This window comes from Varanus komodoensis, unplaced genomic scaffold (assembly GCF_004798865.1).
Source record: "Varanus komodoensis strain SLA01 unplaced genomic scaffold, ASM479886v1 scaffold19, whole genome shotgun sequence".
NCBI lineage: Eukaryota > Metazoa > Chordata > Lepidosauria > Squamata > Varanidae > Varanus > Varanus komodoensis.
Window position 1 is genome coordinate 16167394 of NW_025335550.1, and position 25760 is coordinate 16193153.

General features: G+C 43.2%; 1 protein-coding gene across 2 annotated transcripts; it reads right to left on the reverse strand.

Annotated features, from left to right (window-relative positions):
- Window positions 1-1547: 1547 nt before the first annotated feature.
- Window positions 1548-22879, reverse strand: PLIN2 (perilipin 2). 2 transcript variants are annotated; one of them, XM_044427604.1, is made up of 9 exons: window positions 22774-22879; window positions 20322-20376; window positions 20034-20229; window positions 18120-18202; window positions 16708-16993; window positions 15984-16168; window positions 14135-14269; window positions 12360-12650; window positions 1548-3236 (listed from the first exon to the last, which is right to left on the reverse strand). In XM_044427604.1, exons 2-9 carry the CDS (start codon window positions 20349-20351, stop codon window positions 3102-3104), a joined length of 1341 nt encoding a protein of 446 aa, XP_044283539.1. In that variant the 5' UTR covers window positions 20352-20376; window positions 22774-22879; the 3' UTR covers window positions 1548-3101. The 2 variants fall into 2 exon arrangements, with proteins under 2 accessions (XP_044283539.1, XP_044283540.1); XM_044427605.1 differs by lacking the exon at window positions 1548-3236 and having other exon boundaries at window positions 11453-12650; window positions 22774-22878.
- Between the last annotated feature and the right edge of the window lie 2881 nt (window positions 22880-25760).

Consider the following 25760-nt stretch of genomic DNA (forward strand, 5'->3'; position numbering starts at 1 on the left):
CCATCTGTGAGCGGCTTCCCGTGCCTGACTATTTCCTGAACGGCCACAAAACTAGCATATGCAGTTGAATTTGCGGGCTTCATCCACTTCTTGAAATGATTTTTGCTCAGATCAACCTTCCGCATCAGTTCCGAAATGGCTTTTTTTCTCTCATCTCCATCCAGATATTTTTCAGCAAAGGCTGTGTGTTCATTCTGGAAATGTCTTGCAACATTTGACTTGTTGTTTGCCAATTTCTCACCACATATTAAGCATACTGGTAAACCAGTCTCATCAGCAGTGAAAGCAAATGAATCTGCCCACTTACATTAAACATTCTGTTTTCTTCTGAAACTTTTCTTTTCTTGGATTTATCCATGGTTGGCCTACCGGGGGTCGAAAAGCTCAATAAATCACGTGCCAGTGGGTGTTGCACATTGGCAGATGTGTCGCAAATTTTGAGCGACAGGAAGCCGCAGCAGAAGGATGAAAGAGCCACGTGTGGTTCCAGAGCCGCGGATTGCTGACCCCTGGTCTCGGGGAATATGAGAATTGGTAGTGCACATCTGCAGGTACCATGTTAAAGAACACTGTCTTAGTTGGTGCAGCCCGAGACTGGAGAGCCATCTATTTGCTCCAGGTTCTCTTTTCAGCATCTTTCCAGCTTCCCCCCCTCATTTAGAATAGAGAGAGAGTGTGCGTGTTTTGTACTTCCACATACCTTAAGGCTGCCCACAAGCTTCCTGCTATTTTTTTTTCTGTGTGGATGATGTTTTGGCAACAAAAGAACTGACAGTGAAAAATGGAAAAACAAAATGAAGATTCTTTTCCCCACAAAGAAAAAAAAAGAACCTCCCAAAACCACAGTTGGGGAATTCCTTTATTAGGAAAGATATGAAATTCTTAGTTCTTACCATGTCCCCATTATGTCATATTTTGGAACTGATTTCCATATAACAAGTAGAAGATAGAACTGCCAAGGAATGAGTGGGGCTAGAAAATGTGCATTTTTAAATAACTTGCAGAGTGTCTTTTAAGGTTAGAACATTCAAAACTAGCTTTCCTACATCAGCAGTTTGAAGGTGGCACAGTTAAGGAGTTGGGCTATTTGGCTACTGGATGGTATAAAATGAAATTAATAAAGAAAGAACAGCAGGTTTGGGAAGGCTGCACTAGGCCTTAATCCTAAAATAGTCTTATGCCAAAATACACCCAGTCCCCGGGTTAAGAAAGCGTTCCATTCCTGAGTTCAACTTTAAGTTAAATTTGTATGTAAGTTGGATCGTGCTGCTTTTTCCCCCTCCCTCCTTCCCTCCCTATTTTCCCTTCCTTCCTCCTTTCCTCTTCTTGCTTGCCTACATGCTGCTCAGGGGCAAGGCAGAACTTCTGGGTTTGCTCATTCATAAACGGGATCTTCTTAAGTCATACATTCATAGCAGTAGGATTGGGTGCATTTCAAATGGAATATAATCATTTCTCAAACAGAGCACATATCTATCATTCTATCACTTCCTGTTTTCTAAGAAGGAGGGAGTTCAGTGAAACCAAAGCAAAACATCAGCCATCAGTTTATATTGTTCAAACTTTATTTCCAAGGCATTTCAGTGACTAGTTCTTAAAATATTAAAGTTACCATAAGGGTGTGCTATCTCATGCTACAGAGGAAGCCAGATTACATCTTTATTCCAGATCTGTGCACCTAATTTATAAAATTAGCACCATAGCATCCCCACAGCAAATGCAAACAGAACTGCCCATGATGTTAAAGGCTCATTCAAATAAAATGCAAATTTAAATGGTGCAGGCTTTCAATTATAGCATCCAATCAAGTGAGTCAGATACTTCATTTCTAGTTGCTAATATGAGTTCTCCCTTAAGCTTCTGGCTTGGATCAAGAAATACAGGATCTGCTTGTTTGCAAACTACAGCAACTATACAAACCCTGTGTTTAAGTAAACTTGTGCTGAACTGGAAGATTTCTTCATGATGTAGCTTTCTGATTCTTATTCATGTTCGTTCTTCTCTTTTACACTTCCACATGACCTCAACTACAGATGTCTCCTCTCACTTCCCCCTCCCTCCTTCTGTTCCTAGTTTTCCGGTTTGCATTTCATAAAGTTGCATTGAACTCTATTTTTTGCTCTTATGTTCTCTTCAACACATGCATTTATGCTTAATACAGCTTTCCCCAACTTGCTGCAGTCCAGGTGTTTTGACCAACTCCTGGATCCTGACTCTGGCTAAGGTTGATGGGAATAGGAGTCCAAAACAGCTAGAGTTCAGGAAGGCAAACCAAATTGTAACCAAGATGGCAAAGCTGAAGCCTGGTTGTATCACTTCTGACTGCTGATGGGGGCTCACACGACTGAATGCTCCATATATGTCCTTTCACATGCACAATTATATATGGAAGAGTTGTAGTCAAACCTCCTTCCTGGCACATGTTTTCTGTGTGTGGAGAATTGCTTCAAATGGAAGCGCAATGATACAAAGTTCCATATGCAATCTGAAATGATGGACCCCAGACTCGCATTATTACTTGAGCAAGAATGTGTTCAGTGCTTTGCTGAAGCATCAGATCATCAGAAGAGAAGAGAGAAAACTTTAAAAACTTAGTGCATGCAGTCACTCAGATGCTTTACAGCAAAACCACAAGAGATAAGGAACATTCAGTTCTTAGTTTGTTTTTCTCCCCAGCAAGTGAAGATGAAGCAGTACCAGAAGAGTTTTACAGAGGAAACAAAGAAGGAAACTTCATGCAGCAAATCTTCTTAGAGACAGTTTCAGATAGTATAGCAGGGCTGCTGTTTCTAAAGCTGTTGCTGGCCAAATTTGTGATATTCAGTAGTCTTAAAGAATCTTTAAGACTAGTTAATTGACCTGAAGGACAAAATGGTCTGTAACCCATGCTAAAATGTTTAGCTAGCATCTGTCCCACAACAATCATAAAAAGTCAGAATGTTAATGTACCTAAATGAAACAAAAGTGGTATAAACAAACCTGTAGTCTCCAAGAGCTAGATTATTTTGATTCATACAGCAAGAGGGTAAGTTAGCAAAAATGTATATGGAGAAATGTATATGTGTATATATCTGAAAGAACAGTTTTTTTGTGCTCAGTGTCTATTCAGCTCTTTGTCCTGTGCTGATTGGACCATTTACACGTGAATAATCCAGCTCCCCATCTTCATCCAAAGCCAAGATGTCTGGTATCTCATCAGATTCCGAAGACAAGTCTGTAATGGTGAAATCCGGAACCTGCAGAGAAAGAAATTCAGATAAATTTGAAGGCTAAATTTGAAACATTTCCCAGAGTATTAAGCACATGGCATCCCACACTAACTGCCCTACCTCCTCTCTGTTTCTCGATACAAGATATCATTAGTATTACATTTCTGTACTGCCATAGCTGAAACTCTCTGGGCAGTTCACAACATTAAGTCACCCATCCAGATTTCAATCAGGCTGACCCTGCCTAGCTTCCAAGTTTAGGCAGGCTCAAGTACTTCAGGCTATATTGCACACTTCTCAAAAAGATCTGATGAAAATGTTCTCATGGGTAATTGAAGTAATGGGGGCAGGGGTGGAGGGGAATATTCTGTCCATTGTAGGTTTCATACTGAAGGGGAAAAAAGAAATTTGTGTTTGTCTGAAGCCAGTCCCAACTTTCCCAATTTGTTTAATTCTGACATAGAGAACTGCCTTGCTTGTTCTATGAATACTGGTCTACCTAGCTCAGTTCTATTTACATGGATCAGCAATGCCTGTCCAGGGTCTTCTTAGCCCTACCTAAAGATGTAGGCAAATTATTTTCTCCAGCACTGAACTATGGTCCTCATTTAAGGTCTGCCCATTCTTCTGCCCATGGGCCTATGTGGGAATCAAACACAGGAATGCTGGCACCAATACTAGAATCATAACAGTGCACCAGGTGAAGATGTCCTCCAGTTCCCATCAGCCTCAGCCAGTTGAGCTAGTGTCAGGAATGATGGGAGTTACACTCCAGTCCACCATCAGGGAGCCAATGGTTCCTCACACCCAGTCTAGACCAGCAAGGCCAAGCTACACTGGTCCACATTGTCCCACCTACCGTGGTTCTTTTTCTCTGAAGCTGGACTCTTCATAAAAGAGGTGAGTTCAGGAGAATCAGTTTCCCTCACATGCCTGCCCTTTTACAATAATGGAGTAGCCAATCTGAGAAAAGCTGGTTTCTCTCAAGTAACAGTAGGTGTGTGCTTTCTGCTTTTCCTGAGCTGTGAGAAGTTATGGCTGGAAGGGGCTGAGTCACAAAACCTCAGTTTAATGGAATGACAATAAAAAGAGGCAGTCAAGCTGCAGAATGAGAGTAACTGGTAGAATATGCTGGACAGGGAATTTAAGGAAGGGTGGTTCTTTAAGGGAGAGTATTAAGCTCTAAATCTGGTTTTTTATGCAGATCTTAGAGTCTGTATATGAATTTCTTGAGGAAATTATTTGGCTTTTGAGATTCCTTAACAAGCCTTGGAGACATGGGTTACATGTTTAAATTATTCCAGCAGAAGGTGTATTTACAAGAAACAATCCCAAAGAGATGCCATATGTTTGGTGTCTTCACTTCTTCATTGCAGACCAACTCAGCAGCAGAGATCCCTTATTTGTTGTGGATACAACATCTGTATGTGGCTTAAATTTCATTTCAAATAAGTCAGGCCCACTGTAGCATCACAACAGTTGGGACAAACTGAGTCAGCCAAAATGATTCATTTTCAAAACATTAGAGTCAATGGCTCATCATGACTAAGGTCTATAAAGAAGGCCAGTAAAATAGCTACTCTGCCAAAACCATTTTCTAAGTTAGGAATTGTTAGGGGCTGGCTAAAAGGAGGCAAAGAACTCCATCCATCCTTTCAGCAGCCCACTGCATTTCTATATTAGATGCTGGGAGGTGGGAACTCCTCGTCTCTGGTACCTATGCTAGATGTTTACCTGCCTACGTGCACCCCCATGTCACCTATGACTACTAGAAGACATTAAATAAATGTTTATTTATTTGGATGTAGAATCCATTAAATCAATGGCACCTACTTCAGGATAAACATGGGTAGGATCAGCTTACACACATCAGTTAAGATTCTGGATGTCAAAGTACTATCCTAACTTCAACTGTTGCTGTTCAGGCCTGCAAAAATATTTCAGATTCCTATGTGCTACAATCACATTTTGGAACGTATGCAATTATTAAATAAATGGGGAGTTTTCTGTTCCTGCTTAAAACTGGGGTGCAGAGCTTCTTTTAGTCCAAGGGCCAAAATCCATTTAAAAACCTTTTGGGAGCCAAATTCCAAAGGTGGATGGAGCCAAAAGCAAAAAAAGCGATGTGCCAAAATATTAGCCTATTTCAATGTAAAGCTCATATGTTATGTTAGTTGCCTAGTCATTGCCGACCCATCACAACCCCATGGACAACAGTCCTCCAGGCTCTCCTGTCTTCCGCCATCCCCCGGAGTCCACCTAAGCTCACACCGACTGCTGCAGTGACTCCATCCAGCCACCTCATCCTCTGCCGCCCCCTTCTCCTTTTGCGTCCATGGGAAAACCCCATGGACAGTAAAGCTCATACATACAGTAAATAAGTCTTAAGAGAGTCATTGCTGCTTTTCAAAGTGGGGGAGGGACTGGAGAAAAGCTGAAAAAGCACCAAATTATCAGGGGTTGGGGAAAGTCGTATGGCCACTTGGGAAATCTAGAGGACTAGACTGGGATCCCAGGAGGGCCCTCCGACCTGAGGTTCTGCACACCTGGGCTGAAGCTTATATAGGAATTGATTTTTGAAGGCATGGTTCAGAGCTTGATCTAGTTCTTCACCTTTTTCAGCAGCAAGATTTATTCTGCATCAAAATGCGTACTCCACCGTGACCTGTTTGAAGACATACTGTAGCTTGTTTATTTTGAAGCCTAATGGAATGTACACATGTGCCCACACAATGCCAAAATGAAGACACATCTGGAGGTTTAGCTACATTGTGTACATTGCTCATATGTGCAGAAGACAACTAGGTATCTATAATCATATTACTCATTAAAGACTCTGGAAATAAAGTGGGAAGAAATAACATTACTGTGTTATAGCTCTTCTATTTTATGGAAGATGTTTCAAAGAGGACAACAGGCAAATGCTGGGAAAGACTCCCTATCTGATGAAAACATTTCTAACTTATTTACCCAGCAATTAACAGTGCAATGAAAGGAAAGTAGGTACTGTCCCACATTTCATGGTTTTAAAATACATTAAAATTATCCATAGCTGAAAACCTATGAACTTGACAGGTTTCTACTTAATCTCCATTTTTTCCCAGCTGGCTGACATGGTAGGTAGGGGGACTCTGATAATTTTAATATGTTTTAAATATTGCAAAGAAAAGAAATAGCAACTCACCTTTTAATATTAAGTATAAGAACACTATCACAGAGGGGCTTTTAACAGAAGGTTTGTTCAAGTTGTAATGTGACCTCAATTGTCTCCCATGGCCCTTAGATCCATTTATTTATTAGATTTATAGCCTTGTTCGTACAAAGAACTCAAAGCGGCTTACATCCTCCTCCTCCTCCTGCTCTCAACCTTATCCCCACAACAGCAACCCTGTGAGGTAGGTTGGGCTGAGAGCCTGTGGCTGGCCCAAAGTCACCCAGTGGGCTCCATGGCTGAGTGGGACTAGAACCCAGATTGCCTGAGTCTCAGTCCTGCGCTTTCAACCACTACACCACACTGGCTCTCATAGCTGTTGGGCACAAGTTTTGATCATTCTGCTCAGAATGCAAAGGCCTAAACCTTCACTGGGGAACCCTGGAGCCAAATCTGCCCCAGCCAATGTTTCCCAGGTGGCCTGGCCCCTTCTCCTGACCCCACCATCTTTCTTCCGGCTATGTTTCATCTGGTGGCCTCACAGCCAGACACCATGGTATTTCACATTCTAGATGGTTGAAATGTTGGCAGTAAGGGCTTTCAACTGCAGGATTCTGGCACTTTTTAAAGCCCTGAATCTTTTCCCGTGTTCCTTTTACTTTGGCACCATCAATCCCTGGGATACCCCACCCCCATCTGAAATTGAAATGAGCTTCTCTGAAATTGATGTCAGCTCTTGGGATGGATGTAGATCCCCATTCCTGGGCTAACAGAATGAGTTCTACCCACCTAAGAGGGGTGTGTGTCCAGCCTAATGCAATTAACAGGAAACGTTGGTTTGATTAAGGATAAAATAGAGAAGAAATAAATCTCAACTCCACTCAAGTTACGCATTTTAATAACTAGAAAAGGGTATTTGGTTAAAACATGCCAGGAGAAATGCTTGAACCAAATTTAAAGGATAATCAAACCCTGAAGGAAGAAAAGCTGACAGATTTCTGGTTCAAAGTTAATTTTTGTTTCCTAAACTGAGCCTATCCTGGATCCATTAGTGGAACCACCATAATCCATCAGACCTGTGCCTGAACCTGAGCTCAAAAGGTCCTAAATAGTGGTTTGCACATAATTTTGTAGTAGTCATGGTATCTCCTTCATATTTGCTAGTTCCTAGTAAAGCCAGATGGTACCCAATCTTATCCCTGGTATAAGTTGTATTAAAATATGTTTAAATTGTTGAAGACTTTTCAGGCATTATGAACATATGGCGGGCACATGGAGATATACAACCCTACCCTGGAAAAAAGCATGTTTCAGGAGTAGGGAACAAGTGGCCATCTACATCTTGTAGGATTCCAGCTCCCATCAGCCCCAACAAGCAAGGCCAATGGGCAGAGATGGAAGCTAGAGCTCAACATCCAGAGGGCTACAGGTTTCCTCATCTCTACCCTGTTCCATAAAATTGTTTGACTTCCTTTAAAGGAAGGCTGTAGATAGTCTTCCCCTTCCTCTCCTACCTTCCAGGCATCTTTTCTTGACCACTGTAGCCTTTCTCTAACCAAAGTAGTATTGATACTCTGTACATGCTCTTGGTGAATCTGACAAAGACGTAGCTGGATGTGTTGTGTTTAGAGAAGTCTTATGTTACTAATTCTTTTGCTGGAGCTTTCCCAAACATGTCTTATCCATCTTCCAGCCAGTATTTTTACATGCATCATCCAAGTACTATATCACCAAGGTTGCAGTTACTTGCCACAACAAGGTTAAATTGTTCTCTTTGGAAAGAGCCATGCATTTATGAAGTTCAGACTAGACCTTGTTAAAGAAAAAGCAGCAGAGTTCACAAGAATGTTTTCAACAGAAATTCTAAGCTTGGATTTGCAACACACATTCATTTTGGGCATCAAATAATCCTATGGAATTCACTCCCCAAAGAGGTCCGCCTGGCACCGTCGTTACTGGTTTTTCGGCGCCAGGTAAAGACCTTTTTATTTAAACATCATTTCAATTGTTAAAACATATGATCTGGCCAGGGCAACTTCTTCTTCCTTCTCTTTCTCCTCCTATATTTTTATTTTATACTGATAATTTTAATTTTATATTTGTAAATCAATGTATTTTTGTATTTAATGGTAATTTATTATGTACTATTGTATTTCAATGTATTTTATCATGTTGTAAGCCGCCCCGAGGTTTCGGCAAGGGGCGGCATAGAAATGTTAATAATAATAATAATAATAATAATAATAATAATAATATTTTATATCTCACAGGTACCAAGTTATTACTTATGAAAATATAAGGATGAAGAGAGGGTAAACACAGGCTTAACCACTTGTTTTGAACTATTTGAAATCTGTCCACTTTCTTTGTAAATGGCTGCCATGGCACTGCCTGCAGTAGCAAGGGTAGTATGTGCTTTTAACTAGAAGTAAAAGCAGTCAAGTGTCCCTTGTCGAGTTAATTTTTCCCCCTGCAGTGGAGGGCAGGACACATTCCAAAGGAGCCATGCTCAAGGAACCAAGGTTCAATTTGGATGCCAGGAAGTTAGGACCCTGAGGGTGTGGAATGGGCTTCCATGGGAGGTGGTTGAAGCCCCATCGGTGAGGGTGTTTAAGGACAGGCTGGATGTGCACATGGTAGGCATGTCATGAGTGGAGCCAGCTGGAGCTGGGGGTCAGACTAGATGGCTCAGGAGACCCCTTCTGACTTGCTCTGTTTCTGTTTCTTTGTATTCAGCCTGGTGCCATCCTGTATGAACCTGCCCAAATATCCTCTTCCTCTTCCAATGGCCTTTTCCATGTGCTCACATCTTGGAAAGAGAGGCAGGCAATACCTTGGGCCAGGGTCTTTGAGGCTGGCATGACACTTCCTGGTTAAGCAAACAAAGAACCAAGGCTGATCCTTTTGAACCTCGAGTCTTCTCTGTTTTCATGCTGTCTTCATGCTCTACTGATTTTAAAAATCTCCAGAAATCTTAATGTTTTAAGTTCTGTACTGCTACTCAGGAATAAATTCCTGTAGCAAACATTTAAAGTGCAAGAAAAACTTAGATAACCAATTAAGGAGTATGTGTTAGGGGCTTGGTTGGCTGTTTTTTAAAGTCAGCTCTGGGACTTAAGGTACTGTTACAAAAATTTTCTAAATTTCAGAAAACAAATTGTAGCATCTTCTCTCAGTAGTATTCAATCAAAATCTTTAGAAAGGAGAAAGTTAGCAATTCTGTCAATAGCATTGTCTTCAATAGTGTTTCTTGATAGCCATATAATTGGACTATTTGTGAGCAGAAGCAAACGCCTCACTCTACCTACTTCTACACTTGCTGTGCAGCTGAACTCGCACTGGAACCAGGTTCAATCCTAAACTTAGAATGCAGCTTTAAATCAAGGTTTTCAAGATGTACACGTGTCATTTTTTTCCAAGCAGGTAATACTCATGCAACACTAGGGACACACAGAGGGAGGAATTCACAGCCTGAAGGGAAGAGGGCCGGGTGAGCAAGTCCATACATGAGCTTACATGTAATTCCTGATCCTTTGATGGCAAGCAGGGCTCAACTCTAGAAAGGCCATTTTCCCTTAGCCTATCAAGGTCTTTGATTTGCTTAGTTTATACATTCTGCATCATTTCCCATACTGGGCAATCCAAAACTGCTTATAGCTGTAGTTAGTGTGGTTTGTGTTTTAAGGAATTTTTCAGAAGTACATGTCGTTAAGTAAATCATAAAATATTGGAAATCCAAGACTATACAATTGTGAGCGATGCACAGTTCTACTACTGTTCAATTCTATTAATGGAGACTTTATCCCTTGGGGGCTTGAATTCTACACAAGAAGAAACTTCACATCTCACCCAATAGATTTGGAGCAGAGGAGCTTAGGTCTGGGAATCCACGCTACCCAGCCTGGGGTCCTGAGATTGGCCCCACCACCTTTACCCAACCGATTGTTTGGTGGTTCCTGGCTTTTGTGAATTTTTTCTATCTCTACAAGGTTGAAATTCCTACTCTGTAGTTAATTGCTAACAGTAAGCTAAAATATACTGATGTTTGGGTTTTTTTGTATTTTTGCCTTGCTTTCCCTACAGCCCCACTCATCATTAGACTGTGGCCTGAGAGCTTCTCCAAAATGGAATTTCACTCAGGTTGAAAAAAGGTTCTGCACTCCTGCAATGCATGTTATTTCTGCTCAGCATCTGACAGGGCCCTTCAAGCCTTACCAAGTCCCCTGTGCCCTGCCAGTTCTGTTGCACACGCTGCCCCACCACTTGCATAACACAAAGGGGTGACTTGAATGGCAGAGAAACACTCATTTCCAGAGAAAAGTGGGCCAGTGCAGCGTGCATAAAGAGGTAAACCAACCTGCCTCCTTCCAGAAATGAGAATTTATGCTCATTTTGGGGCTTCTTCTAGGAACCACTAGATCTCCTTGGTATAAAGAACAGGTCCCACTTGGGCAATGGATTTGATGGGACCCAGTGCTTGCTAAAGGGTCATATGCAGCCTCCCTATGTGGGCAACACTACTGGTATTCTGAAGGCTTGCATACTTTATCGTCCAGTTGTTAGATTAGCAAATAGGTGCCTCCCAGTAGCAACACCACAGATTTCTGTTTGCGTTACACTTGACCTCTCCAGAACAGGAAGTACAGACAGGAGTCACTGGGGCTCTCCAGCAGCTGAAGTCAGCGGTTCTCAGCTCCTGACTCAGGATCTACTGGAAGTCTGATGAGACATCAGCACCACGTGACAGGTGGCATTATGGCCTCAGTTTGACCTCCAAGGTGACCCAATGCCAAGTCACAACCCACCTGCTGAAAACCTCTGACCCAGTGAAGCAGGCTGCAAGCAAAAGCTAGAATGACAAAGCCGGAATGGTAAAGCTGAAGCAGCAAGTATCTGGGAAGCAGATAGGGAGGAGGAAACAAATGCAGCAGCAACATCTAGCCCATCAGTTCACATGTAAAGTTTGGTGCTGATTAGTGAGCCAGCAGTTTGTCTCTATCCAGTTTTAAGAGACGACCCAGCTCAACAGTCATCAAGTCACAATATTTGTTTAGTGTCAACAATCTTCGTTTACACAATTCAAGAGACAGACTTTGGCTGCTGAAGCATTTATTACTAAAGCATACATGTGAAATTACAAGGCAAGGCACTACAAAAAGGACAGGCTAAACACCCGTGTACAAACAGCATGGATCTTGTATTAGTGCACAATACTCAAATGTAATTTAAGTGGAGTTATTGAGCAGTACAGTGTTTAGTACAGTGTTCTTAAAAATGTGAAAAGGACATGTAAATTGTCGTAGCATGTGTAACTCTTGCACGCTTTAAGTTACATGCCCCATTGAAAAAGTGACGACATTGGTCAAGGCCTTTTTGGTACTAGGACAATTTGGTTTAAGACAGATCTAAGAAATAGTTGTGTGTGCATTTTCAAAGAAAGCTGGATACAAAATTTCAATTACACAGCCAGAAATTTTCAGAGAAGTATCCTTGGATTCACTAGTTTGCTTTCTCCCCACTACATGAAAAAAGCAAATTCTACACATGAAGAAGCAAGTTCTTTTTAAAGGCCACTTTGACAGGCAGGACAGCGTATCTAAAAAGCAAGAACAGGGCATTTTCTCCAATGTAATCTGCTGAGGTTCAGAAGTGTTAAGGAACCTCCCATCATTCACTCCTTCTAGCCAGAGCTCTAATAGCTCAACTCAGACATGTGTGTATCCTTTTGCTTCTAGAACAGTTCTTTGTTAGAGAAGGTCCCCATGAAAGTGTAACAGATAAAAAGTTTTCCTGTCATTTCTTTCCCCCAACAGGTTACATTGCAGCTACCACAACTAAGCCACCTCGTTACAAGTCAGGCCACTGAGTATTGTTTGCCATGCTGCAATTTATTCTGTGCAGGGTTCAGGCTGTTTGTCCTCCTGGCTGGTCTCTTTTTCCCTTTCACCTTTGTGCTCAGCATCCTGAGAGCCATCCAATTGTGGGTAAAAGGGACCTACCAGCCAGTTGAGTGGCGTGTTGTTTACAAGATAATCCATCACATCATCCAGCGATTCCTTCATTTTCTTCAGCTGCCCTTTACTGTTGACAATAAGGTTGTCAGACACTTCACGGAAAGAGGATGCTGAACGGAAGCTTCGGTAGACGTCTCCTGCCATTTCCCCTACGTGGTGGGCCTGGTCCTGGATGTTCTGTGGCAAGCCCTGTATGCTTGATACCAGTGTGAGGCAGGTGGTCTGAAGCTGCTGGGTCAGGTTCCGTGCGATCAACAGTGTGCGTGATTCTATGTGCTGGAAACAAAGAATATGCCTTGAAAATGAGCTTGTTTTGCTACACCGTTTCTAATCACACCCTCAGGGAAGAGGTGTACTCAGAACTCCGCACTATTTCTTAGCTGATATTCTATTGCCAGCAATATTGGTTAGCCAATTGTCTTCATGGCATCACTTGTCATGAAGTAGGATTTCCAATTTAGAGTATAACCAACTTAATGGACCTGAGTTAGGGCACTGCTGTGCACCCTGATTAAGTCTCCATCCCTTTTTCAACTAACACACTATTTTTATTTATTTAAAATATTTATATGCCATTCTGTCACAAAAAGCCTCTGGACAGCTTACAACACTATGGACGGATCCAAAAGTGTCTCTCTACAAATAGACTTCTGATCTGAGGAAAGTAGGACCCAGCGAAGGCTTCCTGCTGGAGAAAGTCAGGTGAACAATTTTTGCCAACTCCCCTTTCTCCATTAAGTCACCAATGCCATTTCCTATGGTGTTTGAGGGGCCCCAGATCCTCTAGGAACACTATAGGAAGCAATACTGGAGCTGCAGGACAGAAAAAGGAGAATGGAACAAATGCCCCCCTACTCTCCTTAAGTGCTGGTAGAACTCTGCTGGATACAAGTCTGGATCTGAACCACTGACCAGTGTTTCTTCCAACATAAAAGCTTGTGCCCAACGGAACAGGCTGGGAATACCTGCCTAGCCACACTCTCATTCAGGAAATGAAATTCCTCTCTCTCCTGGCCTTCCATTCATACAGCAATGCCAAGTTGTTCTTCAGTCATTTTGCATGTATTAACTGGCTTTAATCTCATACCTGCTGTACACTATAAAGGTCTGGGAGGAATCGAAAGTGGCCTGGGAGAAACTGCCTTTCTATTTGACATGTTTGGCTTTCTCTATGCAAGCCAGCTGACTTCCACTGGAATTGAGCAAGGGAAGCAGCTAATGCCCAGTAGTAGCAAGAGCTAAGTTTAAGCCTATGAGTTCAATCCTGGACAGCAGCCATCTCACAGCGGTAATTATGTGGGTCAAGAGGTTAATACTCTCAACCTTGATAGAGAACTTTCAGGATGCTCAGCCATGGGCTGCCTCAGCAACCAGCAAGAAGGATGTTTTGGGTGCAAAGCTGGGAACCTTTGGGCCAAATCTCAGCTCCTTCATCAACAGCTATTTGATTATTTCAGTCAGGCTGCTGCAAAAAGTAATTCTTTCTGCATGTAGGCAGGTGCCAGAACAGAAGAAGTCCTTACGGCCTCAGCCAGAGCATGCTGGTTTCTCTTCAGCTCAAATGTACACTAGAAGCATGCAGTCTTCACCAGCATGTGCAAACAGGTGATTCCACACACAATGGACTTCAACCCACTGGCCTACTTAGCTGCCCTGTTATTTAGTTGCAGAACAGGATGACACCGAATACCAAAATGCACACAAATACTGATTCCATATGCATGTCCATGTATTTTCAGCATGCATGTTCAGAGACCTACCTCAGCACTGTTCAAGTCATCCTCATCATTTTGGCCTGTATTTTTCCTCCATTCAGTCCAGGAATTATACAGCTTCTGCTGGGCATCTTGGAGTTTTTGGTTGGCACTATTCATATTCTTCCTGGCATATTCAATCTAGAATATACAAACATACATATTCACATTTGCACTAGGATCTCTACACTTCCATTCTTGTGGGCCTGATTTTAAAAACAAGAACTGCCTTTCCTAATAATGTTCAGAACTGTTCAGGCTGTACAAATCTAGTTCTGGCTTTTTAGAACTCAAGGCAGGGGGAGGCATTCTATAGCCCCAACAAATTTTCAGAAAGCATTAGGAAGAGGAAATGTCATACATAGCAATAGGTGGATTTTGAGAACTGCAAGTTATCCCCTTGGATCCAAAAGTGGCACTGTCCAAGGAGAAGGGAGGGCTCCAGATTTTCACTGTTTCCCTTTCCTGCTACAAGTCCTGTGTACCATCCCATGTGCTGTTCTGGAATATTCCTCAGGAGGAGCTTTTTGAGAGCACAACAGGCTATAGCCAGGAGGAAGAGGTGGGAAAGCTACTCAGAGTAGGAAATTCTGCACATGGAAATTAAAATCCAAGCCATTAAAGAAAAACATTTAAAGGACTGTTGTGAAAATGCTAATTGCATAAGGGCAGGATTCATACAAAAAACTATTTACCACATGTTCCACTAGAAAACTCCCAAGAAAGAAACATAATGCACCTGCTCACTAACCCTCATAGCTATTGCTTGCATTCAAGTTTCATGCTAAGCCGCAGCCTGTAAATGGGAAACACCCTCTGCAGTGCAGCTGCACAGTGTTCAGAATGTTGCTTCCACAAAGGACGTTCCCTTTCAGACCAACCAACTGTGGCAAATCTGCCAATGGTTAACCAAGCCGATAGTGTACACTAGGGCCTTTTACAGAGCTTAGCACATATGCAATATAGCAGCAAGGTTTCAGCTCATACCAGACAGCTTCTGCACAATAAAACAAAGCAAGAACAAGAACTAGCTCCCATCACAGCTGCTCTCACATGCAGAGAGATTCATTGAAAAACCTGAGCCAGTTTTAGCATTACCTTCCACTGGCACTGTGCACAGCATAACTGAGAAGTGAGATGTGAATGAGAGGCAACAGATTACTAGTTGTGTCTGAAGGAAGGGCTGCAGCAGTTACTGTTGTGAGGAAGATCAGGAGAAACTGCTTTTGTATGCAGCTTATTGCCTGCCTTTTGCTTTTCTTAGATGCATGTGAAGTGGTGAGGGGCAAGGACTTGCACCCACTCCAACATCCTATTTCATGTCTTCTCAAGCTCAGTCTTCACACAAAGAATGCCTTCTGCAGTGAAACCTGAGCATCTGGGGAAGGAGAATGCTTGTATTCAGCTGCAAAACCTTGCTGAGTATAGCAGAAAGGTGCCGTACTCGGCAAATGTTTGTCCTCCCCATTTTAATCTTTGGGAAAAGGAGGACAATTAAATGGTCCTTTGAAGTTGCTTCAAGGTAAAAGAAAGTTGAATGACTTCATTCAGATTCTTTGTCTTATGCCAGAATACCCATGGCTGTAATGACTGGATATTTAACAGAACATTTTTATTTGTTCTCGTGTTGTGTGTGTGTACACACAAAATAGGCGAGGCTGGCTAGTTGAGTATGTTTGAACTGTGTAATACCTGAACCACAGTCCAGCCTTGCAAATGTCCCTGAATAAAAAAGACAGAATAAAGATGAAGAGAAATGGTAGACACTCAAGATGTGATGAGCAGTGCTGCTAACCAATGCTAACCAATATCCTGAAAAACAAGACAGCCAGATCCAATATATTAAGACACTTACCAGATTAACAGTGTAATTGAGTTGAGAAATTGTTTCTTGGCTTCGGAGCTTAGCATCTCTAACCTTGTTTAAGGCCTGTTGGTAGGCACGTGCTCGAACCTTTGAAGACAAAGATCCTAATCTAACATAGTAACTTGGCTTCTGAACTCCAACTTCAAATCCTTCCACTTTTGTAGCTTCTTTTTCTGCAGAGTCAATGAACAAGCCATTTCAACCGTCGTTCAGCAATGAGAGGAACATATAGTTTGCAAACCTAAAGGCAGCAAATGCTTCCACCTTGCTTGTTACTTCCAAGTTTACTCTTTGCAATCAAGACACATTACTGCCCCAGGCAACTTCAAAAGGGGCTGTCATTAAATGGCCAATGGCATGCACTGCACAAATATCCCAGGTTAAGCGGGAGGGCAACTTTCTGGGGAGAAGGCTTGCTGAAAATCCTATTCCAGAATCTTGAGAGCTGCTGCACTTTACAGTATCTGGCTGACTAACCATTGGCCCAACCCCATATTAGGAAGTTTGCAGCCATAATCTGAGCTTTCACAGAATGGAACCATTCTAGTAAAAACAATAAAGTCATTTATCATATTTTATATTCACTCCAGCCACAAACATTCCCCAAAGTATTTCTCCTCCGTTCATCAGCAAATACTGAAGTCTTCATAACATAAACAGTTTTATCTGCCTATTAACTGCCCAACAGACTTGGCCTTCTAGGAGAACTTACCTAATTCTTCTTCTGTAAGTGGGAGATACTGGTCTACCAGAGTTTCTGATGTGCTGAGTGCAGTATCCACTCCACTGGTAACCAGATGTACCACCCGACTTCCAAGAACGGTGTTAATGCTGCCATTGACAACCGACTTTGTCAGTTCCACGCTGTCCTGCACTGCTCCTTTTGTCTTGTCAACAACACCATTAATGGTATGTGCAACAGTATCCTTGGCACCAGTCACAGTGGTTGTTACAGCATCCCTCGCACCAACAACTGCATCCACTGCATTAGCAACGACCTAACAAAAGAAAGGTCAAAAACAGGTTTGTTTTCATTGAGCAGTATGTTACACTGCTCATTGAAAACAAATCCCAGAAGAGGCATCATTGCTTTAAAGATTTTGCCCTGTGAAACAGATGTCTCCAAAGAGGTGGTCACATCTGGCACGTGCAACATTTGCACCACAGTCAAAATTGCTGACATACAGTAGTATACACCTCACCTTAAGCCTGCCTTAAAAACCAAGAACATGCATCGTTATTACAACAAGGTCTCAAGTGTAGCAAACTGAGCCAACTCATGATTGTTTTCTACAAGGGTTAACATGGCCTCCGCCCCATACACACAAAAGACTATTTTGACAAAGTTTGTTTAATGATAAAACACCGGTATCTGGCCTTTAGGTTGGCCTAAATTTTATTTTATATAGCTCACTTTTTTCCCTTTCAAGGAGCACAAGGCAGTTACATAATTCCCCTCCTTTCTGTTTTATCTTAACAGTACTGTGAGGTAGGTTGGGCTAAGAATCTGTGACCAGCTAGTTAGCTCCATGGCTGAGTGGAAACTAGAACCCAGATTGCCCGAGTACCACACTCTTAACCACTAAACCACACTGGCTTTCTTCACATGTTTCACTGTGCCCTCTTAAGCATGGCTGAGTGAAACAAGAAAAGGCTTTGTGTACCAAGACTCCAAACTCTCTTGGAGATACTCAGCTTTGACAAAAGTCTGGGATATAGTAACCACTGGGTCCAAAAGAAGGTGTGCACACTGGGAAGGTTTCCGTGCTCATACAAGTTAAGCTGGAATATTTCATGTGTGCCACAAGTGGTCCGTATGCACCTACAGAACCACTCCATTCACAGATGAGAATGATCAAAATGAGATGTCCTGCGAGAGTTTTGAAGCACACACAAGAAGAGGACATAAAGCTCCTGGGCAAAGCATTGTGAACACTGATGCTAAGAGTTGAGTAAGGTAAGATCTTACTGCATACCCTCCTCAGCATTAAGGAGATTTCAGAGCTAGCCGATCAGCTATTTTTCTGAGCTAGTTATAGTTGGGTGCACCTTTCTATTCCTATGCTGCTCAGCTCTGAGTCAATGTCAGAAAAATCAGGAAAAAACTGCTTCAAAATAACTTACTTTATCAGTTGGTTGATAAAGAATGGGTAGCCTCTCTTCAACTTTATCGAGTCCAATACAAGCATAGTTGTTGGCAACAGCAACTGCAAAACATTGAGATCCGTTAAGGAGAGCCCTTGCAATGCTGAAACAGACCCAGAAGTTAGTATGTCTTCTTCTACGGCTAGAAAACAGGAACGATTCTCCTCTGGTCTGTAGAGGACAAAGTCTATCATGACTGCCTCACTTGCAAGCTGAAAGAGCCCTTTCAAAAGTGATGAAGCATTTCCTGGCCTACTGCCAGTTTACAAGAATAGGCTCTTTCCCAGCAGACGTGCAGGCAAGGAAGTACAAGATATGAACTGCCAAGTTTCTAACTGAGTCATTTGGAAAGTAGGTGAAAGGGTACTGCAAGACAGAGCTTGGCTGTGGGTGAAGGGTCAAGCCATATTGAGTTTCACCAAGAGGGTTTTTGACTTAAGCCTATTCCAAATCAAAGTTCCTTAGGCACAAGTCCTCAGAATATTAATTTTGGGGGGGAACTGGTTTGATTACATACATTTCGTTTGTAAGCTCAACCTGCTCACAGGCTTGCTGTACTCACTGGAAACAGCGAGGTGTTGAGGTGGGCACCCCAGCGTATTAATATGTCTATTAAGACATACATGCTGGGAAAATATTCTGTTTGTGGGGAGAAAACATTTTAGTTCCAGCATGCTTGCTGGTCTGTTGAGCTTTCCTGATTTGTGCACCAATCATATTACAGGTAACAATCTGGGGGGGGGGGGATGGCAGGAGAAAAAGCAGGCAGGAGAAATGCAAAGAGAGCAAGCAAAGTTCTTTGGCCTTTCTGGGCCTGTTTGCAGCTCATGCCAATTGCCTCCGCTAGGCAAGCAGGGAGACATGTTGAGACTGCAGCAGTTATTGGTAGGGATCTAGGCAGTAAAAATATTTTATGGGAATTTTGATTCCCATGTTCATTTGCATTGCATTCTTTCAGTATTTGTAAAATTGTATTTTTTTAACTGCTTCTATGGCACTTTTGTCTTACCATTTGTAATTCACCACAAGAACACTGGTTATTTGGTGCATTAAAAATGTAATTAATAATCTGCCATTTTACTGATGCTGCAAAGCCCTAAATAGGGCAGGTAGTCTGGAACCAAAGAACCTGAAGGCATATCTGATGTCTTTCACCCTGTCCACATGCAAATCTCAGTAACAGTTCCAGGTGCCCCATCTCTAGAAGTTAGGAGAGGTACCTAGAGACAAACCTTTTTCAGTAATTCAGCACTTCAGAGCACTTCAAGCTATCCCTTCCTTTTATCATTCCCGTGCAAAACTGTATTTCCTGTATTTAAATCTGTGAAAAACTTGTATTTAGCTAATTCTATTTGTATTTAGGTTTTTTAAATACTTAGGTTGTGATGTTATATTGCTTGCCTTGTTAGTCACCTTGAACACTGCAGCACAAAGGCACGATATAAAAGTTAATAAAAATTGTATTTGCACAAAGTAAACTAGGATTTATTTTGTTGGAGACAAAGGAACCAAATATACAAACACTAATTAAGACAAAATGGAAACACACACATTAACCCAAAGTTTAGCTTGGTTTTCCTGTTTGTCTTTATGCAATAACTGCTACTAAAGTAAGGAAGTACACATACTTCTCTGCCTCTTTTCTTAGAAGCAATTCTTATGTGCCCATGAGAACCAGGTACCTACGAGTCTGTAGCATAAAAATAGCACTTCAGCAAAAGTATCGAGCTGATTTATGCTGAATACAGCTTGAGAAACAGTGCCCTTCAAAGACGCATGGCTAGCCATGCACCGTAAGTTAAGTACTGGAAGCAGCTTACGGAGCAGAAGAAAGAATTTAGCAGGGTGGGGAGCAAAATTTTGACGACCAAAAAGAAAAAAAGAATGCCTTACTTTGTGGTTCCAGCCTTTGGAGGATAGGCAGCGCACTGGTCATGGCCACTGCAGTGATGGTCTTCACTCCTTTCTCTGCAATCTCACATACCGACTTCAGGTAGGGATGGTTATCTTTCGTGTTGACATAAGCAGAGGAGACCATGTCATAGGTGGAACTCACCAAGGGAAGATTGGCAACCCTGGAAACCACGTTCTGTGTATACAGAAGACGGAACAGTTAATGTACATGGGCTAATGTATATTTTTGGGTAAGTGGCAAAACTTTTTTGGCTTATTCAGACTTACCTGTTGTACATCAGCTGACACTTCTGCCATGTTTTGGTCTTGAATGTTTCAGAATCTGGAAGGAAGAGCACACATTAAATGTAAGACTGGAAATAAAATTTAACTGTTGACAAAATGCAACTGCTACAATGTAATCAACTCAGACTTTACTAAGATCTTGTTCACAGAATAGAATGGGAAATTAAAGCCTGAAACTTAGTCTGACATCTAATCTTTCCTAGAGCTTGCTGAACCACCTAGTGATTTCAAGATTATCATCCCTGGCACTATACTCTAGTTCATTTAGTAAGAATACAGGCATATACTGAACTGGGCACCGACACATTTTAGGGGCTAAATTGTATACAGTTTAGAAGCCCTGACCTTTGTGTCCAAAACTTGCCTTATTTACCTAGCCAAAATAAAGCTGTATTGAGTTCAGAAAATGAGGTTTAAATTACAACTTTATATTCGAAGCAGGTGTTGTATCCTGGCTAAGTCTATGCTAAGATAGTGCATAGAGATAGATTCAGAAAAGACATTAAGGTTCAGGTTTCTAGAATGTGCGCAACTCAAATCCCTTGAATTCACAGTGAATTCCTGTACATGTTCTATGCTACATTATTTTCCAGCGACAAATAAAAATTAAGGCTGCGTGGTTTGGGATCTTCTCTTTGTACTGATCCTCTTTGTAGTCATAATGGGAAGAGCCTACTGCAAAAATCCTCTAAGGACATAGCAGGGTGTGGTCATATATTTCTGCTGACAAAACCAGCGTCTGTGTTATGAAACCACATCACTGTTCTATGGTCAAGGGAGTGACTCTGGAGTATTCTTCAAATAAGCAAGTAGAATGTATTTAATGCAGATATGGGATCCTAAGATCTTTTTCAGTGCCCATGTATTCTGCTACTATACCTGTAAATTATCATCCTAGTAATCACAGCTTGGTGTTTGTTAGTTTATTCTGAAAGCCCATAACAAGTAATTATGTCCCTCTGAAAGTCAATCAGGCAGGTAGTATTGCCTGTCATACCAATCAATTAAGAAAGTAATGAGCACTCTGAGACAATAGAATTGTATTATTTTATGGACACTGCAGTGGATAGGGCATTACATGATTAATTGGTAGTTAGACTAAGCAACAAGCAGGATTTTTATATTCAGACACTCAAAAAAAATCCTTCGTTATTTGGTCAAGCATAGTTTTAGGCACCATATACATCTGGTACAGAACATGTTGTATTACAGATTATGAATACTCTCTTATCTACCCAATTTTCTAGTTTGCCTTTATTTATCTAACTATCAATATATACATAAGATTAAATTTCTTCTACACAGACTCCTGTGCTCCCGGTGCCAACTTTGTTTCTCGTCATCTCAAATATGGGGTATTTTAGAGGTTTGGACACCACTGATGCTCTACATGTGGCAAAAACATATGAACCTGAGAAAATTAGTACACCTCCATACTCTTAATTGACAGGAAGTATAAATGAGGTCTGCCTAGAAGGGCCAAAATCTGTTTAAGTAAGTTCATATAGGAACACTTTCAAATTTAATTACACTGCAGTAATTACACTGCTGTGTAATTTAATTACATTATTCAACAAATACATTCAACTCTGTTCCAAACAGATATCCTATCGTTTATATCGTTCGTATCAAAACGAGTGCGTGAATATGAAAGCCTCCCACCTCTCAGTTTCTGCTCAACCACTGAGAAGAAACGCAACTACATCACATTACAGGTTTTTTCCTTTAAAAATACGCATGCTCTGGCATCTTCCGAGAATTTCCAAAAGCACCTGGAACGTCCTTCCAGACAGCAAATTCCTCCAGAAAGTATTTCCTTTTGCCCCGGAGTGTCTCTTGTCAGCAGGTTCAAGAGCAGTTCCGAAGTAAAAGCAAATGTTTCCCAGAAAAGCCATCTCGCCATCCAGCGTTTTGCTTCCCATGCAAAGTGGGAGGTTGAAAAGAAGCCGGCTACCGTCCGGCTGTAGCTGTGGGGCAGAGAGGGCACTGCGTGCAGCGCCAGTCTAAGCTGAGTCTCATTCATTCCCACGGGCATGCTTTAAGCAGGACTAAACCCATGACACCTCGACCACCTCCCCGTTGTTGCTTTCGTCTCCAGTCCTAATGGGCACGCACGCACCCACCGACAGAAAAGGGAGCCCCTGGGGGATCTGCAGCTCCGGACACCCACCCACCCACCCGGCCCTCCGCGGGCGTCCGAGGCAGCGTGCAAAAGAAGCAGAGGAAAGCCGCCCAGCCAGAAGGGACGCCGCAGCAACAAGGGCGGTACCGGGGAGCCCACGGCGCTGACAGCCGCGGCACCCGGAGGGGCTGCGCTTTCGGTTTGGCTCCTCCGAGGTCCTCCCCCGCCAGGCAACCACTCCGGCGCTGAGATTAGGGGCTTCTCCGTCCGCAGGCGCCAAGGGACAAGGCGCGGCAGGCAGGCACCACTCACCTGCGAGAAGACGGGGAGCTACTGGAGCCGCTCCAGCACGCGAGAACGCAAACGCTACCTCCGGAGCCCCGCGACGACTGCCTCCACGCCCGCGCCTTGCCCGGCAATTTATGCAGAGAGGCCACCACCCTCCCGGCAGCAACGTCTCGCGAGATGGCCGCCCGCTGATCCAAGCCGCTTCCTCCGCACGCCTCGCCCTGCTCACATGACGCGCCGCCGCGGAGCCTCCCCTCCCGCCTCGTTAATTGCAATGTTATATAAGTCTACTCTGGAGTGGTTGCTGCTGTAACATGCCGTCAGTTAGAGCCCTCCAGAATGCCCTGTTCATGACAGCTCCATGCAGCTTTTCCAAGTTGAAGGCCGTGGCTTCCTTTATGGCAGGGGTCCTCAAACTCTTTGAATAGGGGGCCAGTTGAAAGGTGCCAGGGATGGGACCGCCAAGGCGGTGCGGGCAGGGGGCGCGGGGGGCCTCGGGGCCGGCTTGCTCACAAGGAGATCCTTTTCTCCAAGCCAGTCCAAAATGATCTCCTTGCAAGCAAGCCGGCACCTCACCACACGTGCACACATGGCAAGCTATAGCTGGCTGGATCTGGCCCCTGGGTGTAGTTTGAGGGCCCATGCTTTATGGATTCCATCCATCTCAGAATTGGTCTTCCCTTCCGTCTTCTGCCTTTGACTTTCCCTAACATGATTGTCTTCTCCAAGTAGTCTTGCCTCCTCATGAGTCCTAAGTATGACAGCCTCAGTTTTGCCATTTTTAGTTCTATGGAAAACTAGTAAAAAGTAAGCCCCCTTAATTCCAAGGAGGCTTACTCCTAGGTAAATTACTATATTAATGCACCCTTACTGTGCAATACTACTGCCTTTAATGGGGTAATTCTAAATATTTAGAAGCATAAAAATATAACTGATTTATTGTAGCACAGGCTTTCTAGACTAGACTCCAGTTCAAAAGGCATGTCATAGGGACTATCAGCTAGACCTGACCTGCTAAAATGGTTGATGTAGTACAGGTTGATGACCTGTACAGGAGGTGTCCAGAGCGCCATCTGGTCCATCCTTGTTGGATGAGTTTCAGTTGTTGCGGCCTGAAGATGTGGACAAGGTGCTTGGACTTGTCTGGCCTACCACTTGTTTACTCGACCTTTGCCCTTCATGGCAGCTCATCAAAGCCAAGGACGGGATGTATATCTGGGTCCAGGAGGTTTTTAGTGCCTCCCTGTGGGAGGGTCGGGTTCCCATCCCCTTGAAGAAGGCAGTGATCAGGCCCATCCTGAAGAGGGTGAACCTGGACCCAGAGTTGGCCACCAATTATACACTGGTGGCTAACATCCCATTCTTGGGCAAGGTGCTCAAGCAGGGGGTGGCTGGACAACTCCAAGCTCTTTTGGAAGAAACTGACCATTCGGAGCCATTTCAGTCTGGCTTCAGGCCTGGTTATGGGACAGAAACTGCCTTGGTCGCCCTGTATGATGACCTGTGTAGGGAGAAGGACAGGGGGAATGCATCCCTGTTGGTTCTCCTGGACCTCTCGGCAGCTTTTGATGCCATCGACCATGGTATCCTTCTGGATTGGCTGGCTGAGTTGGGGGTTGGAGGCACTGCCTTATGGTGGTTCCTCTCCTACTTGGCTGGTCGATTCCAGAAGGTGGTGCTGGGGATTATGGCTCTACACCATGGCAGCTTCACCATGGAGTTCCTCAGGGTTCCATTTTATACCCCATGCTTTTTAACATCTACATGAAACTACTGGGAGAGGTCATCTGGAGGTTTGGGCTACAGAGTCATCAGTACGCTGCTGACATCCAGCTCTAACTCTCTTTTACATCAAATCCTGGTGAGGCAGTGGAGATCCTGGACCAGTGCCTGGCCAGGGTGATGGACTGGATGAGGGCCAATAAATGGAAGATTAATCCAGACAAGACGGAGGTCCTACTGGTAGGCAGTTTAGCCTTCCGGGCAGGTGTTTCCAACACTTCTGAATGGGGCTGCACTCCCCGTAAAGGACAGGGTGCACAGTTTGGAAGTGTTCCTTGATCTGGAGCTGTCCCTGGAACTGCAGGTGGTGGCTGTGACAAGGAGTGCTTTCCTTCAGCTTAGGCTGATTTACCAACTGTGCCCCTATCTGAATGAGCAGTGCTTGGCCACGGTGACCAGGTAACTTCCCAATTGGGGCTGCCCTTGAAGATAGTCCAAATACTTCAAATGGTTCAGAATAGAGCTGCCAGGTTGTTAACAGGGACCAGCAGGTATGAACACATAACACCACTCCTATACCACCTGCAGTGGCTACCAGTTAAAGCCCAGGCCCAATTTAAGGTACTGGTGATGATCTATAAAGCCCTAAATGGCTTAGGTCCTAGTTACCTGAAGGAGCATTTCCTTCCATACATGCCTGCCCGCCCCTTAAGATCTGGGACAGACACCCTTCTCTGGGAACCCTCCTGGAAGGAGATTAGAAGGGTGACTACCCGGAGAAGGGCCTTCTCTGCCATGGCACCCCAATTGTGGAATTTGCTCCCCAGAGAGATTCGCCTGTCACGATCACTTTATTCTTTTTGGCACCAGGTAAAACCTTTTTATTTCCCCAGTGTTTTAAGACTTGATTGTTTTCATAGGGGGTTTTATTGTTGACTGGAAATTTTCTGTTAGGATGCTGTGTTTTCTTCCATTTTGTCTTATCATGAGACTATGGTAAGTGACAGTCTAAAAAAGTTGTAAATAAATAAACAAACAACACTTTTCTGCTGAAGTCAAATATAACAGCAGGTCAGAACCTCCAAATGCACATGGATCTTATGTTGTCTAGCTCTGCTGACCAAGGCAACCAGTTCTTAGACAAAGATTCAGCTTATTAACTGGAGGAAAATCCTCATATCAACTGTTGTCATTGTCGAGCTGGTCAGTGCTTAGCTTTTCTTCCCAGTGTGATCCAAGTTATTTCTGCTAAAAATTCATTTCTTTACAGACAGAAGCTGAAAAAAGCA